This window comes from Phalacrocorax aristotelis, chromosome Z (assembly GCF_949628215.1).
Source record: "Phalacrocorax aristotelis chromosome Z, bGulAri2.1, whole genome shotgun sequence".
NCBI classification, from domain to species: domain Eukaryota; kingdom Metazoa; phylum Chordata; class Aves; order Suliformes; family Phalacrocoracidae; genus Phalacrocorax; species Phalacrocorax aristotelis.
This window is the reverse complement of record NC_134311.1, coordinates 16,076,966-16,094,649: the sequence shown is the minus strand read 5'-3', so window position 1 is coordinate 16,094,649 and position 17,684 is coordinate 16,076,966. Positions and strand designations below refer to the sequence as shown.

General features: G+C 40.4%; 1 protein-coding gene across 1 annotated transcript in view; it reads right to left on the bottom strand.

Annotated features, from left to right (window-relative positions):
• Positions 1-17,282, bottom strand: part of PRR16 (proline rich 16) — a 166,510-nt gene extending 149,228 nt beyond the window's left edge. Inside the window, 2 exon segments of the mRNA XM_075079053.1 lie at positions 16,756-16,944; positions 16,947-17,282. Of these exon segments, the coding sequence (XP_074935154.1) occupies positions 16,756-16,944; positions 16,947-17,282 (525 nt within the window).
• Between the last annotated feature and the right edge of the window lie 402 nt (positions 17,283-17,684).

Here is a 17,684-nt window from a genome sequence, read left to right as displayed (position 1 = left end):
TCTTCTTCCCAGATCCTTCAAACATGCAAATCTCTGGTCACAGCCTTATCATCATATCAGTTTTTCGTTTACGCTCATTCTCCCATCTCCCTCTACCAACCTTTCCTTATGCAAAGGTAAATTGTACATGCAGTTTATGTGCATTGCAGCATCCTCCCCCCAGCTTACCCTCAACCTGCTGTTCAACCTTCTCCTTTCATTTCAGGCATGCATCTCTTCACCAAGTTAGCTCAGCAGAGTAGAATGGTTTACTCAGGGGACGAGAGAAAAAAAAACCCTTTTCACTTACAAGTCAGACAGAGTCTTGGGCTCAGACTTGCTTTGCAGCTCAGAGGTGGCATTTACATCCCCTGGTCATGTCATACATGCTTCCAAGGTAAAGAAAACTATACTCTGGCAAAGGCTAGACTCCTTCGCTAGAGTAGAGAAAGGAAGTGGGGGAAAAAAGCTTTCAAGCATTGAAACAATGAAGTTTTCCCATTCTTATTGCTCTGAAATAGATCAACAACTTAGTCTAAAATAAAGGTTTTTTAAAAAATTATACCAGTATGATGCAGAACTCAGCATTGAAAATTTCTGTCTGAACCACTCGGCCTTAACAAAAAAGTTACAAACAACTGAAAATGGTATTTTATAATGGGAAGCACCTGGCAATCTAGTCATCTGTTATGCTATCTGTAACATTATGTTTGTCTGCTAAACAAAACAAAGCAAAATTAAATTAACAAAACAAAGTAAACTCTTCAGAACGGCATTTTATGTTCTTGCAAATGTACCCAGCCATTTTGGACAGTGCTCATTTGACATTAATACACAGCATACTATAACAAATTAGTCCTTCAGACATTATTTTCTTCACTGATAGAGTAGGTTGCTAACAACACACAAAGACAAATGCTTAATGTCACTCCCTCATAAAAAAAAACCACCACTTAAATTGCTATCTTCAGCTGCTATTACTCTTGCTTTTAATTTAATGTCTTGATGTAATGTTTCCCAGAGCCTGAAAAACCTTACCAGAAGTCTACTGACTGGAGAGAGAGGAGCGGAAAAAAACATCTGCTATGGAGGACACTCCAGTTCCAATAGGGTGCTACTCTTTGGCTATGGTTTCACAACAGATGAAACCTAACCCTCAAAGAAGAAAAGGAACACTGAGAAACTTCACTCCCTTGCTGAGAGAACTGAGGGTTTGCTGCAAGACAAACCAGGCCAGGACACCTAATGATAGTTAATTAGAAGAACTACTTTGTCTTAGAACAAGGACAGAATTTAAGTGATGTAAATAGCCTTTGTTTCCTGTAAGATGTAATGACAGAGAAGAAGAGGAAAAGATATTATGAAATATGCTTTTGGAAAATAATCATGGTCTGAGAAAACAGGCAGCAAAAAAGCAGAACCACAACATATGCTTCCTTAAAGAAGCACAACACAAAAATATTATGATGGTCTAACATCCAAAGAACAAAATATTAACAACAAAAAAAATAGGAGCTTAAGTCTATAAATAACAATAGGAGACTACCACTGCAGAAAAGTCACAGTGGACATATTTCTTCATGAAAGTAAAAGCTGCAATTTAAGGTGACTAAGACGATGCTTTTACAGGAGGTAGAAAAAAATAAAATTAAGAATAGCAAGGATAAATTTCAGTGGAAATCCCTCCTGAAGTTGTATTCCTGACATTTCAGATTTCCTTGCCAGACCACACAGACGTTACTCACACTCTAAAGACTAACATCAGTTTCCTTCACTTCGTGTCTTGCCTTTTTCAGCTTACCTCTTTGCAGTCTCAACTTTTGTCATTTAAATTATTGTAATTAATAATACTACAGTGGTGTAACCATTGTTTCATAAAAACATTTGGTAATTATTAGTCTTTGAACCTATCAGACCAACTAAACCCACAGTATCTACTTAATTGTCCAATAAACTACTTATTCACCGGCCTTTGCACTTCCCATCTCCTCCTAACTCAAGTATACCCAGTAACACAAGCAACATTGCTATTGTTAAGGGTAATATACATGTATTCCTGAGAATGAAACCAGACACATCCTTCTCAACTAGTCACTGCTTCAGTAAGAGATTAGGCCATTTCAGACCTTTCAGGCCCAGTAGAAAGAGCAATCATAAAAATAACCCTGCATATGACAGTAGGCAACACACTTCATTTTTTAAAAAATAAAATTAATAATAAGAAGAACAATAATAAAAAACAGAAAATGGTCTCAAATTTAAAAAATATAGATGTTGACAGAACACAAGGGACTGATTAACAAGGTTAACTGAGAAGCTCATGCATCTGGATACAGAGGAGGACTGCAGTTTCTGCAATGTATTCAAGTAAAAGCACAAAACCAATCAGAACTACCATAGCCCTTCAGTTCCAGAACAAATTTGGTGAGAAACCGCCTCAAAGAGCACACAGAGATAAACAGTCCACCAAGACTTCATGGAAATAAAGATTGTACAGTAAATAAGGATATATTGTTAAAGACATAATTAACAAACTGAATTAGACTTTGCAACTGATGCTAAGTGGTGAGATCTGCTGAAGAGAAGGAGTATGGTTGCGAGCAAGTCTACCAAATTAGTAAAAGAAGTAAGACTTTCTTTACTAAAATACCAACACACAAGTACAGGTAGAGGAAGAAATATTTAAGAGCTACTGAGCTGAGTGACAACACTAGCAAATAAACCCTGTGGGTTGGGGCAGGGGGGTGGGAAGGAGAGGGGATTAAAAAAAATTTTAAAAGATTCCAATATGTGACATAAATTGTTATAAAATAATATTCCAATGTGAACAGTAGGAAGAGAAGAACAAGAGAAGAAATGGATATATTAAAAAGGAAGCTAGGTAAACTCACAAAGAAACATGTGATCTGCCTCCAATAGAAGGGTCTTAGACTCAGAAGACATAGTTTGCTCTTTCCAGTCATCTATTTGTAAATCAAACATAGACCACCACACAGAAAAGTCATGACATTTCAGAAAATATCATAAGCTGAGTTTATGGCTGGAATGTCTTTTACTGCAATTTCATCTTCTTTTTCTAACTGGAAAAAATGTCAGCAAAGCTTTTTTTTCTCACCATCTGCCTTCCTTCATGATCAGCATCCCTACTTTTTCTTCCTTTCTTACTTCCTGTATTTTATCCAAGTTCTTCGTTCTACGTCAACAGTTCCAGCACCTACAACATCCTGAGGTTTTATCACGAACTAAAAAATTTCACTAATAATTCGTATTCCTCTTTTTTGTAGTTATAACTTTATTCACACCTGTAGTGAAAACTACCAATCTTGTTACACAAGGCAAGGATGAGCAGCAGAGGCCCCAGAGCAGTCTGCAAATAAAGATAACACTGTGTCAACATTCATCCTGAACGTATTCTTTGGAGAATAAAAGGAAACTGTTAAATTGTTGCTGAATTTAATGCAACACGTTTGTCTTCTCATTAGGAAAGCAGACTACTCATTTGCAAGATTTCTTTCCTGATAAAGTACACACTGCAACAATACTGACAACCACACTACCTCATCCTGTAAATACTTCTACTTAGGCTGCAAGTCCCTACAGAGCTTTTACAGTTTCATTGTTCCTCAGATGTGGTTCAGAAAACACTAAGGTAATTAGTTCCCCTTTAATATCCTTAAAGAAAATCATTCCTTCAGAAAGGTCTCTTTCTATGGAGCTAGAAATAGGATATGCTTCCTAAAAAATGGAGGATGCCTTGTATATCATCTGCAACCACTTCCACTAGAGGACATACATGCATGAACAGAGAAAATTATGTTAAGCACATGTCTGTGTCACAGGAGACAAGTTCTGCAAGTAGTCTAGCCACAACACCACGGTGCTCTATGTATGTTAATTTATCATACATATTAACTTTGCATCTCAAATAAATGCCTTACAAAAGTCAGAAGCAGAAGGAAATCAAAGATAAGGGTACTGCTAAGGGGAAAAGACTTACTGATAAACCTCCTCCTAACCTGTACCACTACTAAAATTTTAACAAAATTTTATTGTCACTGTTTATTTGTTTGCCTGTTGGGGTTTTTTTTGCCTAGAATAAACAGTTTACATTCATAAAAACATTGTACTATGGTTCCTATGTCTATTTTCCATGGCAGTCTGCAGTAGGAAGCACACAAAGACTCCAAGAACATCATCTTCATTGGAAAAAAACCTTAAAGCCACACACACTCGCTACTGCTGTATGTTAGAAGAAAGCAAGATGCTGACATCTTATCCTCTGGCCATACAGGGTCCCAAAGTCTATACAAAGTTCTTCAATGAAAAATTGTACTGAAATATTGCAAGGCTATAGTTACTGTACAGAAAGCAAGGAAATAATTTAATCTGTTCAAAATAGACATTTAAGTATCATAAAATCCACTTGATCAAGATTGAATTGCAATATATTAGTGTATATGTGACTGACAGTTTTGTTTCGTTAGGTACAAGAAACCATGCAGAGAAGGAAGACATATCATATCTGTAATTCACAGTGATAACAATGATGCCTCATTCTTGATTAATAAATTAAGCTGAGAAATAATCGATGAACATGGGAGAAGTACAAATCAAGCAGTTATTAAAACAAGAACTTGATTTTAGAAAATTAAGGCTCAATAATGTTCCAAATTCCCTCTGAGCCTTGCCACTCTTTCAAAAGATAGGTATAAAAGAAACAAAAATCATTCTAAAAGCTGTCACATATTACCAGGACATTAACGTTATATCATGAGATGTCACTGTCAGAAGTGGTGAAAACTAAACAGAAGCATTCTTCACATTTAGCAAATGTTCCACAAGATCTACAGAAATATAGATCCTTCATTCTTTTCATAATAGATTATTGCTAACTACACCTCAGTCCATAATGCAAAGCATCAAGTCAAGGTTGTTTACATTTTTCCCAGAGAAGGAATTCATCCAGAGTGTTATTTATTAACTTTTTCTTTTAGCATATTATTTTAAGCCCTTGGTTGACTAATATCTGTTAAACATTCAATCTCAGAAATAATTTATATTCTAAACGAAGTGTAAGTTTGCAGCAGACTACCAAGTTATGGAGAAAATAACTGACTAGGTACATTTAATATTCTGCTGAAAGCATAAAAGTGGCCCTATTTCTAAGGTTGTGTACACTGAATAAATTTTGACTTTGATAGAGGTGATTTTTTTTTTAATTCCTAAGAAACTTGAAGTAGAAATTCATGATGCTAGCCAAGTGTTCATCTCCTAGACATAGTACATAGCAGCCACTCATTAAGACGGTCAATTTTTCCACTAGGATGCTACCTATAATACCTACAAACTTGCAGCAAACACTCAGAAAAAATTCACTAGTGAAGAAAAGATTTTACGAGTCCTTTTATGGACTTCTAAGATTTTAGAAGACATTTTTAGACATTTTTAAAAGATATTTCCATCAGTTACCTAACATTAAATGCAAAATTCTTACCTATGTCTAGCTTTAATCAATCTTAGACTACAAATCATTGGTATGGAATGAACTTACGCCTCAGATAAAAGAACTGGAACCTCGTCATTGCAATTCATACACATTACTGTCTATAAAAGTACTGGTGTTTTAATTTCTCCTAAAATGAAGAACATGAATCATGTGAATCAGGCACCAACTTCACGAACACACATATATATATCAAATCTCCAGAACGACTGACACTGCTTAACGACAACAGGCCAGTTAATACAAGATCGCACAGCTCTGACAAAGTCGAATTAATTTTATTCACCATACACCACCTTAGAAACAGGGGGGGAAAGTAATTTGAGCCACTGTCCTACTTGCATCATAGCGTCCTCAGGTTCACTATATCCTTCAAACATTCCTCAAAGATCAACCTAAGTATTTTCAATGTACCACTTTTTCTGTCTTGTTCTTGCTGCTTTAATCTGAAGCAAGAAACAGACTATGTACAGCCTGTACTAAATAAAAAGCTCTCACTCCTGTGCAGTAGATTTTTTTTTCTAGTTCAGCACCTGAAGCACCTGAAGCACTATGACTTTTTTTGTGCAACTTATCCATCCATCCCTGCTTTAAAGATTACTACATGTAGCAATATATTGGCTTGAGGGCTGAAGGTTTTTGGTGCTGCTCTATTGTCTCATATATCTTTGTAGTACACTATATTTTCCGCGACACTCATCAAGTGAAAGTCTCAGCTTAGCCAAATACATTGATGGTTACACTGTATCACATCAGCAAAGGCTCTGCTTGCTAACATTTAAGACAGCTAATGAAAATAATTAACTAAAGTGTTTGCACACGATTTGAAAGGCTTGCTATCCAACCATCCAAATTCTATTAATTTCTTTAATAGATGGAATCAAATAACCACCATCTGAAAAACAAGCACATGCAAACCAATTGTCAAGAGGTAACAAAAAAACCTAACAATCACAACCTCCTCATTCTCTTGCCACAACATAACCGTTCTAGTAAACACTAGTTTTCTGTAAGCCTTACAGGTTCACCTTACCATCTGTACTTTGATTCCAATAAACCAAAGTTATTACTTCAGCAGAGGCAAATAGTTTCCTAGTCTTAATAAATTATGCAGACTAGCAGGCACAGTGTCCATACACAAGACATTTCTTTATCCAAATACCACAGCTTTACTGAACCTTAAATTGTTCCATAAAATTACCTATAAGCCATGGAAGTCAAATAAGCCTAGACTGTACCATGCCAGTTACCACAGATAAAACTCACTAGCACAGACCACCTGCTGTGGTAAACTTATCCCATTCAGATGATCTCTGCAATCATCAGTAAAACCACATCGAGAATAAAGGGCACTCTAGCTGGTGACTGAAAATCTTTTATTTAAGAGAGTAGCACTATAGTATTTTGAGAAAAGATGGGAGTGAATTTTAAATATTCTGGATGCTGAACTGGAAAGCTGGAAAACAATGCTAAGTTAACCTATTATGGACTTTAAACAAAAAACTTCTGCTTGTAACAATAGCCAAGACAACTTTGGAATCCAAACAACACAGTTTTCAGTTCATATACCAGACTGGAAATTGAGCTAGAAAAAAGTGCTTACAATGCTTCCAGATCCTACACAGGAGAATCTCCTATTAGCATGCAAAAGATGCATGAGGAGAACAATTGTGTTACTAAGATGAATGCTAGAGTCACCTGAAAGTCTTAAGACCAATCTTAAAACTTTGATGTTGACTTTCCTGAGTCAACATTTAAGAATGGAGAGACAAGCACTCCCATGTTTAACAAGCCAGATGTCACTTTGATAACTCACTAACAGTGAGGTAGATAACATTGCAAAAGCACCAGAAACCGTTACAAGGGAAAAGAGGAAAAGGGCTAGGAAAACAAAAAGCCTTGTGGAAATGGAAGGATTAATAGGATACAACAGAAGTTGAGAAATCAAAGTGAAAACTGACAGCTGCAGAGGTTGGTTCAGAAGGGCAAAATTAATGACTGATTCACAAAGTTAGTTTGAATTATTACATTGGGTTTGCCTGGACAATTTCATTTGGAGGTGGGGAAAAGGATCACAGGTTCATGGAGAGATGTTACAGAGGAAGAGGAGTGGCATTCCTGTAAAATGAGAATGAGCTGCAGCCCTCCGTTCCCGTCATCACTGCCTAATGTCACATACATGCCCCAGTACCTGAACTCACTTTTGAACACCAGCTCCAAACCCTTGGTGTATGCATCCGTTACATTCATATAGGGAGTTATACTGCAAATCTGTTATGTATTCTTCTGTCTGAAAGTAAGAAAAATGCAGGTTCAGATCACAGTCAGTGAGAAGTCCATAACCATTTGTTACTGCAACTTTAATGAAAAAGTAGAAAATATGGTTTTCAGCTAATTTAAATTTTTCAGATAAAGAAATATTTATTGAGGGAAGCTAATGTTTGTAACATAGTATTTTCACTGCATATATACCTGATTATTTGACACCACATCTGGAGTATTGTGCAGTTCTGGGCTCCCCAGTACAAGACAGATACGAATATACTGGAGCTAGTCCAGCAAAAGGTTCACGAGATGACTGAGGGGTTGGAGCATCTGCTACATGAGGAGCAGCTGAGAGAATTGGGATGGTATAGCCTGGAGAAGAGAAGGCTCAAGGGATTCTTATCCCAGTATGCATAAATACTTGATTGGAAGGAGTAAGAAGGCAAAGCCAGACTCTTCTCAGTGGTGCTATATGAGAGGACAACAGTCAACAGGCACAAACTGAAATATAGGAAATTCTATTTAAACACAAGACAAAACATTTTTACTGTGAGGATGATTCAACACTAATAGGTAGTCCAAAGTTGTGGAGCCACCGCTCTTGAAGATATTCAAGAACAAGATCCCAAACAACCTGGTCTAGGTGACTCTTGAATGGGTTGGAAAATATCCTTTCAACCTCAACCAGTTCGTGGTTCTGTATTTAAAAATAAATATATTTGTTCCTATTATTTATCCAATAATCACTGAACTTTCAGTAGTTAATTTAGCTGGACAATTACTCTCTCATTAGCAGGTGCCCTTACAAGAATTCAGAGAACTAACACTGAAAAAAGTGTTCTTTTTGCCCAGTTTTAACAAAAAGGCAAGAAAAAGCAGAAGGTGTATTAAAAAAAAAAACAAACCAACTAAACAAGAACTCAATGACAATGCATGCCAAGAAAGAATTATACATGGTTTTTGTTAGGCCACAGTAAAAAACATACTGACCTTGATTTTTCACATTTTCACATTAATTTTATACAGAAAGGACACAGTTACATGGCTATAAACCAATAAATTATGATGGAGAAGCAAGCCCAAACTGTTTACTTGTTAATGTTTGTTTGTTCGTTTATTCATTTTAAAAATCTCCATCTTTGCCTGTTTTAAAAAAGTGCCATTTCCATGAAAGTATAAAATGCTACTAGATACCAAAATTCTGAAAACTTTAAGCACTTATCTCACTTTCTGCAGTTGAATGTAAAGCCCAAATCTAGTTTTTGATTCCCCATCAAAGTCCTGGAGACCCATGGAGATGGTCTCACTTTAAACGAATAATAAATTTCTCACACTATTTTCAGAAGCATTAAATTATCTTCTTCTCTTATTTATAACACAAATTACTACAGTGCAAGTAAGGATGGCTTACTCTGCTGCTACCTTGAAGCTGTTCACTGAAAGAACTGTAAACAGGCCACAATGAAGAGCAGAACATAATACCATCATGACTGAAAGTCTAAAATAATTACTGTGGATTCATCAAAAAATATTTAAGGAGAAAAAACAGAAAGGTGTTTTAAAATTGCAGAATCTTTCAGATTACCAAGAAATAATCTACAATGAAATCTGGAAATGATTCAACATCAGTGCTCTGTCTTCATAATACAATGTGGCACACGCTGCATGAAACAATGGATGAGTTTGTAAACCTTTAAAGGCATACGAACGTACTATAATTTTTGCAAAAGCAACAACTGATGGTACTACTCCTGTTTGGAGGCAATTGCTCCTCACTACTCCCATCAGCTGTAGTACAGTAATTTTAATCAAAACCAGAATGCCAGCAGATCAGCCACCAAGCCCTCCCACCCCCGTCATCCAACACACACACACAGCCTGACACAGGGAAGCTGTAGCAAGAGGATTTTCTCAGCCCTTCCACAGTGAAAGCAAGCCCTGCTTTTCTCCTTCCCCTGAGTACAGTAAAAAAGGGCATTTTGAAGCATTGCAGGTAGCTGCAGCAAGAATGACCAGAGTCGATGATATACAGAGCTGGACATGAGCTGTGAAAGAAAGAGGCATGTATAGGCTGCAGTCCTTATCATACATTCACAGCTAACACATTAAAGATTCAGTAAAATAGATAATATGCACCCTATATTGAAATTTGAGTGAAATGCTACCTCAAGACCTTTACCTTAAGAAAACAATGTACATTAGCTGCTATTTACTGCATCTATTAAAAAAAAAACCACACACACACAAAAAAGCAACCAAAACATCAACACAAAAACAAAAAGCCTGACTACTAGCAGAACAGAACAAATCCCTAGCTATGTATGAGTAACTACACTAGTGATAAGTTGCATGGCTGAACATCAGCCGCAGGTTATGTGGCAACAGCAGTAGCACATATTCAAAACAGAGCCCTTCACTCTGTCTGCCTCACAGCAATAATCTCTGCTGAAATAAAAAATGGGGGCACCTGAGCAGGGTATACATGAGCTACGTGTGACGTCACTGACCCTTCAGTTCACCTGCCTTTCAAAAAACTGGTATAATATACAATGAAGACTATGAGCCAGCAATATTTTGCAGCTGTAAAAAAAAAAATTAAAACTAGAAGAGGATATAGTGATGCTCTCTTCATTAAGGTATCGTGAAAAAGGCACTATGGGAAAGTACTCTTTAAACTCAGAGACATTTGTACCTCTCCTGCACCTCCCCAGGAGGAGTATTAATTAGTTGTGTACAAATTGACCATGAGTAGCAATTTGGCTGTAAGTTTTTGACTGGAAGCCAGAATACTGTTCCAGAACTTTGTCCAATATGAGTAATGGGAACAGAAGCATTGTTTCATTTCCAGAGGAAACTGGCAAAAATCTGCAAAACTTCAGTGATGGTGCTCAACCTAGTCACTGTTTTTGTAGGACGCATTCATACATACACTTTGCAGCAAAAGATTCCTCTGAATTCTGAAGTTTTGGCAAAAATGAAGCAGCCCAAAACTAACTTCATTCACCCTTAAGCTTAATTTTGCTCCTACTGAAGCGAATGGACAAATCTGATTGCAACAGACCAAAGTTCATGCCTCACTACTCACTACTTTTGTTTTCTGTATCACGGTCCGTAGTGCACAGACTGTGTGAAGCTCAAACTTTAGCACAAAGATATATATTTTTACTGTGGTACCGGTTTTATTTGAAAACTGAATTTATATATGCTCTATTTAGCTCACGGTTGCACAATATATATTACTATCAGGAGTTTAGTATTGCATAAAGGGAATGAAGTAGCTGACATGAGTGTTTATTAAAAAATAGCTAGCACAAATTAACAGTGTGCTTCCCTTTGTCAGGCCTCTTGATATTAACAAGCAATGCTCTATATGTACACTAGACGTTCTTTTCATTGTGTTACACAATACAATTACTAACTTTTGGTAGCTTTGGTTACGAATCAGATGTGGAGCAACCTTACTTTGTCATATATCAGCATTTAAAATGTTTCTGCCAACCTTAAAACGTGGGGTTTTTTAAGGTTCACAGTTACCTTTTAGCTCCGTTAGCTTTACCAACACTACCAGCGCAAGAATTTTATCGTAATACATTTGCACTTTGTTGTTGTATATAACTATATAAATGCTTCATAGACCACAAGAAATAAAAGGAAAGGAAAATTACAATTCTGTTACTTCCATGGCCCCATTTGGACCCCTGGGCAGATCACAATGAAGATGCTGTGCAGTGCCTGTCTTACATAACGACTCATACTATGCACTTATAATAAACATCTAGGTACAGTTCACAACTGCATTTGTCACTAAGAATTGCTATAAGAAATCAGAAAAAAAACTCTGCTGCTAGAGAGATGAGCAAGTTTGGGAATGGGCAATGCCATTAGTCATACGACACCTTGGTCCTGGCCCTGACCCCTGGTCCTGACCACGTGGTCCACCTGAACTGGACCACAATGCCAGCTACAGCAATAAAAATCACAAGAAAGCTTCAGCCCCTCTCACATCTCTACTAACAAAATCTGCATATACACAGAGCACATCCACTGAAGCAAGACTCCGAGAGGAACACTGTTAAGAGGGCCAGCATCCAGAATCTATATGTAAGAAGGGCATCTGCATTTATTGGATGTCTAACGTTAGGAACAAGTAAGTTCAGGAACCTCTTCCTTCAACTGCCACTACCAAGTGGCAGGTCCTTGACATCTGGAGAGAGCCCAAAAAGGAGATGGAGCAGGTTATCAGCAGGAGAAGAAGGAAGGGATTAAAATGTTCTGCTATTCTTAGACCTACTCTTTGGTTTCTATATAGTACATTCTATACCTATGCTATAATACCCCCACCCACCCACACCCCACCTTCATGCAGCAATATGAACCCAAAACACTTTTTGTGTTGGTGTTTGTACTGCTGCCTGCACATCAGAGATACTGATACAGGATTGCTGCTGCTCTAATCCTCTTGGTAGATACGAACTGCAGCTTCCTAGTTTCTGTATTAACATGCAAGAAGCTGAAGTGCCTTCCTGCCATCTGGACAGTTAGCTGAACACCAGAACAAAAATGGAATGGAAAACATTGGTGTTGAAACTGTAATATGCAACTGCCAGCCTGATCCAGAAATGAAGACCATGGAATACATGACCATCCTCCACTTGAAAGAATGATGACTGGCCTGGTTATGGAATCAAGCCATCTACCCCACAACAAACTTTGTCGTGGTGTTTGGAGAGAGGGGTGGTTGGCACCTGCTAGTTCCATGATTGCTTAGAAAATATTACTTGTTAAGTACTGCCCAAATTTTATAGATCACATCTTTATGGAAAATAAATGTGTCAGTTAGGTGAGGGAGGATTATCACTTGTTCTATCAGCAAGACATTTTGGAGGATTTAAAGCAGAGGAGGTAGACTCAAAAATACTGGAAATTTACTGATGCATGTGCAATGCCTGTAAGGGCTACTGTTTCTCCTGCACTTCCATTTTGGATTATTCTAAACATTGGCAATAGCTACACAGCTGCTTCCTTTCGATAAAAGGTTGAAGCATATTTAGCCAATTCAAAGCTATGCAAACATTTCACACATAACTTCCAGGAATTTGTTCTGCATGATGAAATCTTATTATTACAAAAAGTATTTATCAAATTATTTAGTTAAGTATTTCCTTAATATAAACAAGTGCAAGGCTACAGAAATTTGAACCATTATTAGAAAATGTGAAAGCAGGGAAGTCTTTAAAATTATAAATATTAGCATTAAGATGATACAGATCTCTGTGCCCTGCTGTCCACAAGTATGCATGCACACCACCTACAATCTCTTCTTAAGTCATCAGAGACTTAGAGCTACATCATACATTTTACATCTGCTGTTTTCCAGCAGCATTCATCACCTCATTATTTAGGTACCAGACAGATAAATATAATCTGCAAAGCAACACTTAATAATAACCATCCTTCTAGACAGACTCCAGAGAAAAAGGTCTTTCATCCAATCCCATGGAGGAGAATCACAATTAAAGGCTTTACCAACTTCATTTTGAAACAGCCTGGACTAAAGGAACAGTCAGTGTTACTCAATCCTCTGGCACCCCTTTGATTTTTCTTTGGAATATTCATCAAATAACAGCCACTCAATCCATTTTAAATCCGTTAATTTCTTCCAGCACAAAAACACATCCCACTGTTGGTACACACCCACCCTGTGTTTCTTTTTAGCAAGGAGACAAAAGGGGCCAAGTCTCTCCTTAGTTTCCTTAGTTAACTGCACCCTAGAGAGGACTAGCCATACATAAGCTCAGACTGTGGACTTAGGACCACTCCATCCTAACATGTCTCCCAGTCACCCCCCTCTCCGTCCTTAGTCTTTTGTGGTTACCTTAGCCAAAGCAAACCAGACCAATAAATAAGGAGAAAAAAGGAAAAAAAAAAAAAAAGACAGATGTTCCATTTCTGAGACACAGTAACTCCTAACATGTACTTCTTTTAATCCGCATTATCTAGTCCTATGTTTTTACAGAAAATATGTAATCTTCATGATTTGCACATCTGGATTTAACAGCCCATCCTCTCCCCACTCCTGCCTTCCCCCTTTTAAATACAGAAAAACGTCAAAGCATCAGTTAGAAAAATCTTTGGAAAAAAGGGCAGATGCAAATGCACTAATGTAAGTAAACTATAACAAGCTAAATGTAACAAGACATACAAGTCTTGTACAACCATACTCCTTCACTGTTATAGAACAGTCCACTCTGAAGCAATGAAACTATCCTTCAGTTTGAGAGTACTTTGAATATAAAAACTTACAAATGAAGACTGAAAGATACTAGGAGAGGACATCCAGTCTATCCCAATACCTAAAGTAGTACATTAATACATTAATAAATAATTAAATAATGTATATTTAGGGTAACAAAAGGTTATCATAGATAGGAAAAAACAGTGTTCTACAAATGCCATATTTTCAATATCACAACTAAATATTACTGTAATTGCACAAAAAAAAAGCCCTCCTGCCCTACCTCTATAGCAGAATTGAAGTCTTTTCTAACAGAATAGTAATAAAAAGAATAAGAGGCTATTCTCAGAATACTACATTCGTAATTAAAAAGAAAAAGGAATTAACAACAGAAAGGTTGTACCACAACAGTTGGACTGCAGCAAACACACAGTGAAAATTAAAAAAAAAAAAGTTAGCCAAAACATTTGAAGAAGAACAATACGTAGTTGAAATGGAAAGTGCAAACTTATATCCTCTAGTTTATCACTTTGCCTGGTCCTACAGTAGGGAACCACAAGTGAAGGGAACCACAGGTATACCCCTGTGTATGATAATCCAAAAGTGACTATACTCCAACTTCCTATATGCTTTAATGAAAGATCTGTCAATGTTTTCTAACACCTACAAACAATCTATGAACAAGACTAATTATTAGCTTATAATATCAATTAACCCTCACATAAAAAGGTATACATTGCAGATCAAGAGCTCTTGTACAGATTTAGTCCCTAGTGCAAAAGGCAGACTCAGGTACTCAGATGGCAATCCTCTGCAGCTTTTTCAAAATAAGTGTCACACGATGTGTATTTAGCACATAATGATAATATTGCAAACAAGCAGAGAGTTGCCTATGCCATCCTTGTTCGTCAGAGTATTGCAACTATCATCTCTGTAAGACATATTTAAAGAAAAGCATTACTCAAAAACTCGTGGTTCTGAACAAGCTTTAACTATCCTTTTTATAAAATTACTTTTATTTTCTCAAAATAGATGCTCTTGGCAATCCTTCAAACCTTCAACAGGTACGTAGCACCTAACAGAGTTACAACACCGTTTCTCTACAACTTCCTTTTTACATTTTGCTCTGCTTGGGAAAGGAGTTCTTTCTACACAAGCCACCTCCCCATCAAGCAGAGGTAAACCCAGTTCTCTTTCACAGATGCCATCAACCAGAACAGAAAAGTTTGCTTAGATAAAATATGCCACAGTAAATGATGGCATACGACCTCCACCTACAGTGATCTTGTTTGCTCACTAGAGGAAAGCTAGGACTGATTATGTGCAGAGAATTATTTACATTCTGGGACAGATTACACAGTACATTCTCTCCAGGTCCTGAAAATGTGCTTCTGCAGCAAGAGAGGGCAGTTTGCTCTTTAAAACGTCTAAAGAACTGCCCTACAAAAAACATGTTTATTTCCATTTCAAAATACCTCAAAAAATTACAAAGCATGGACAGCAGCATGTTAAGGAAAAGAGAAATTATAGATACATTTTGAAGAAAGGAGAAATCTGGAACTGTGGGTGAGAAAGAAGTCTAACAGCTGTGATTAGCGAGCTGTGTGTTTATACATCTTTCAACATTATATGGAGCACTGGGTGAGTTTCAGACTGTCTCAGATGGCAGAAGTCTGTTGAATGAAACTTGTTGACAATGTTGTTAAAATAGAAAACTAATATTTGATAGCAAAAAAAACACAGCCTGTTAAAAATTTCAAATACAAGATTATAAAGCAATGCACAGAGATTCTGGACTTGGATTTAGGTGCATAATCCAACCATCTGTCGACCAGTTGTGTAGCAAAATCAAGATAACGTGAAAATCTCCAAAAGGACAGCCGAATTGTCTTCCTTCAGCTACAGCATTTCCCTGCTTATGAAGATGCCCGCGGTAATCACACTCCGTCTGCAGATTAACCTAGGGGAGACGACACTCGCCACCGGCAAAAAGGAGATTGCAACGGCAATCTTGCCAGACAGGCAAGATAAACAGGGGGCTCAGCTCCCGGTGAAGCTGCCTGCAAACGCAGAAGCAGACTTTGTCGCGCCAGGCAGGGTCCCCTCGCCCAGGGCGGCGGGTGCGGGGGTCCGGGACGCCCCCAGCCCTCACCGGCAGGGAGATCCGAGACGGGCTGCTGCTCGGGGGCGAACATGGGGCTGCACCGTGCATCCCAAAAGTTAAATCCACTAGAGCTTGAGTGCAGCCGCTCCTGACGCCTCTCCCATCGTCAGGATGCCAGCCGGGCTCAGCCCGGGATCGGGCAGGGCTGCGGGTCCCGCAGCTCCCCCAAACACCCTCCTCGCCCAGCGGGGACCCCACCCCCGGCCTCCCGGGGGAAAAAAAAAAAAAGAAAAAAAAAAAAAAAACCCACACCACACCAACTCCGATGGCTGCGCCAAGGAGGGAAGTCCCCGGGAAGAGCCGCCTAGCAGCCGTGGCGGAGGGAGCACGACCGTCCCTCGGGCGCACCGCAGCCGGGACACGGGGCTCAGCCGCGCCGCCCCGTCCCGTTCCGGACGGCCGGGCGCCGCAGCGAGGCACAGCCGCCCGCCCCGGAGCACGGCCGCGGGCCGCCCTGCGCCCAGCCCGGACACCAGTTGCTCCACCTGCGGTGAAGAAGTGGTGAAAGGAGCCCGGGGGCAGCAGCGGAACCCCGGGGGGAGCAGGACCCTCGGCCGAGGGGTGCCCGCCCCCCACGGGGCAGGCCAGGGGTGCGCCTTTGCTTCTCACCTCCTTAAGTTCCTTGGCCACGTCTTTCAGGTCCCCCAGGACTAATTCCAAATCCTCCACGATGATCTTGATCTGCTCCTTCACCTTGGCTTTGGAGGCTGCCGGCGGCCCCTCGGACGGCGAGGAGGACGAGGATGCGGTCGCTTTGGACTGGGCGGACATCCTTCGGGGCAGCCCGGCGCGGCCAGGGAGGGCACGCAGGTCAGGCGAGCGCGGCGGCCGCCGGCCGCCCGGCCCCGTCCCTCCGGCTCCCGGAGCTGCTGCCGCAGCCGCTGCCGCCGCCGCCGCCGCCTGCCCGCCCGCGCATCCCGCGCCGGGGGCGCCGAGCCGCGCCGCGCTCCGCCGGGCGGCCGCGCTGTGCAGCTGCCATCGGCTCCGGGGAGCGGCGCGGGGGCCCGGCTGCAGCCCGCCGTGCGCCGCGCCTGCGCCTCGCCCCGCCCGCCCCGGCCCCGGCCCCGGCCCCGGCCCCCGCGCCGGCTCCCGGCGGGGAGAGGGGCCGGGGGAGGAGCGGCCGCCGCCCGCGGCATCACCCCCGCCCGCGCTCTCCGGGGGGCGGAGGGGGGCAGGGCGACTCCTCCGGAAGGAGGTCTCCGCACCCCCGCACCCCTCCTGTTCCCGCCCGACCGCCGGTGGGGGCGAGTGCACGGTGCTGGGTCACCGCGGAGCACCCCCACGGTAATCCCCGGGCGCGGGGGCTGTGCCGAAGAAAGATGTTTAGCCTCCAAAACAGTCGTGTGTCCCCGTCCCCCCCAAAAGGAAACATTTTTAGTAGCTGGCACATTGCAAAATTCCCGTCGAGGGAGACGACAACAGTGCCTGTTTCTGGTGAAAAAGTCATAACGGGGAGGTGACACTCGCGCACCTCTGCACTGTAAAGCAACCATCCTCGCTCCTGTGGGGTGCAGCTTGCTCGTTCTGGACTTCGCTGC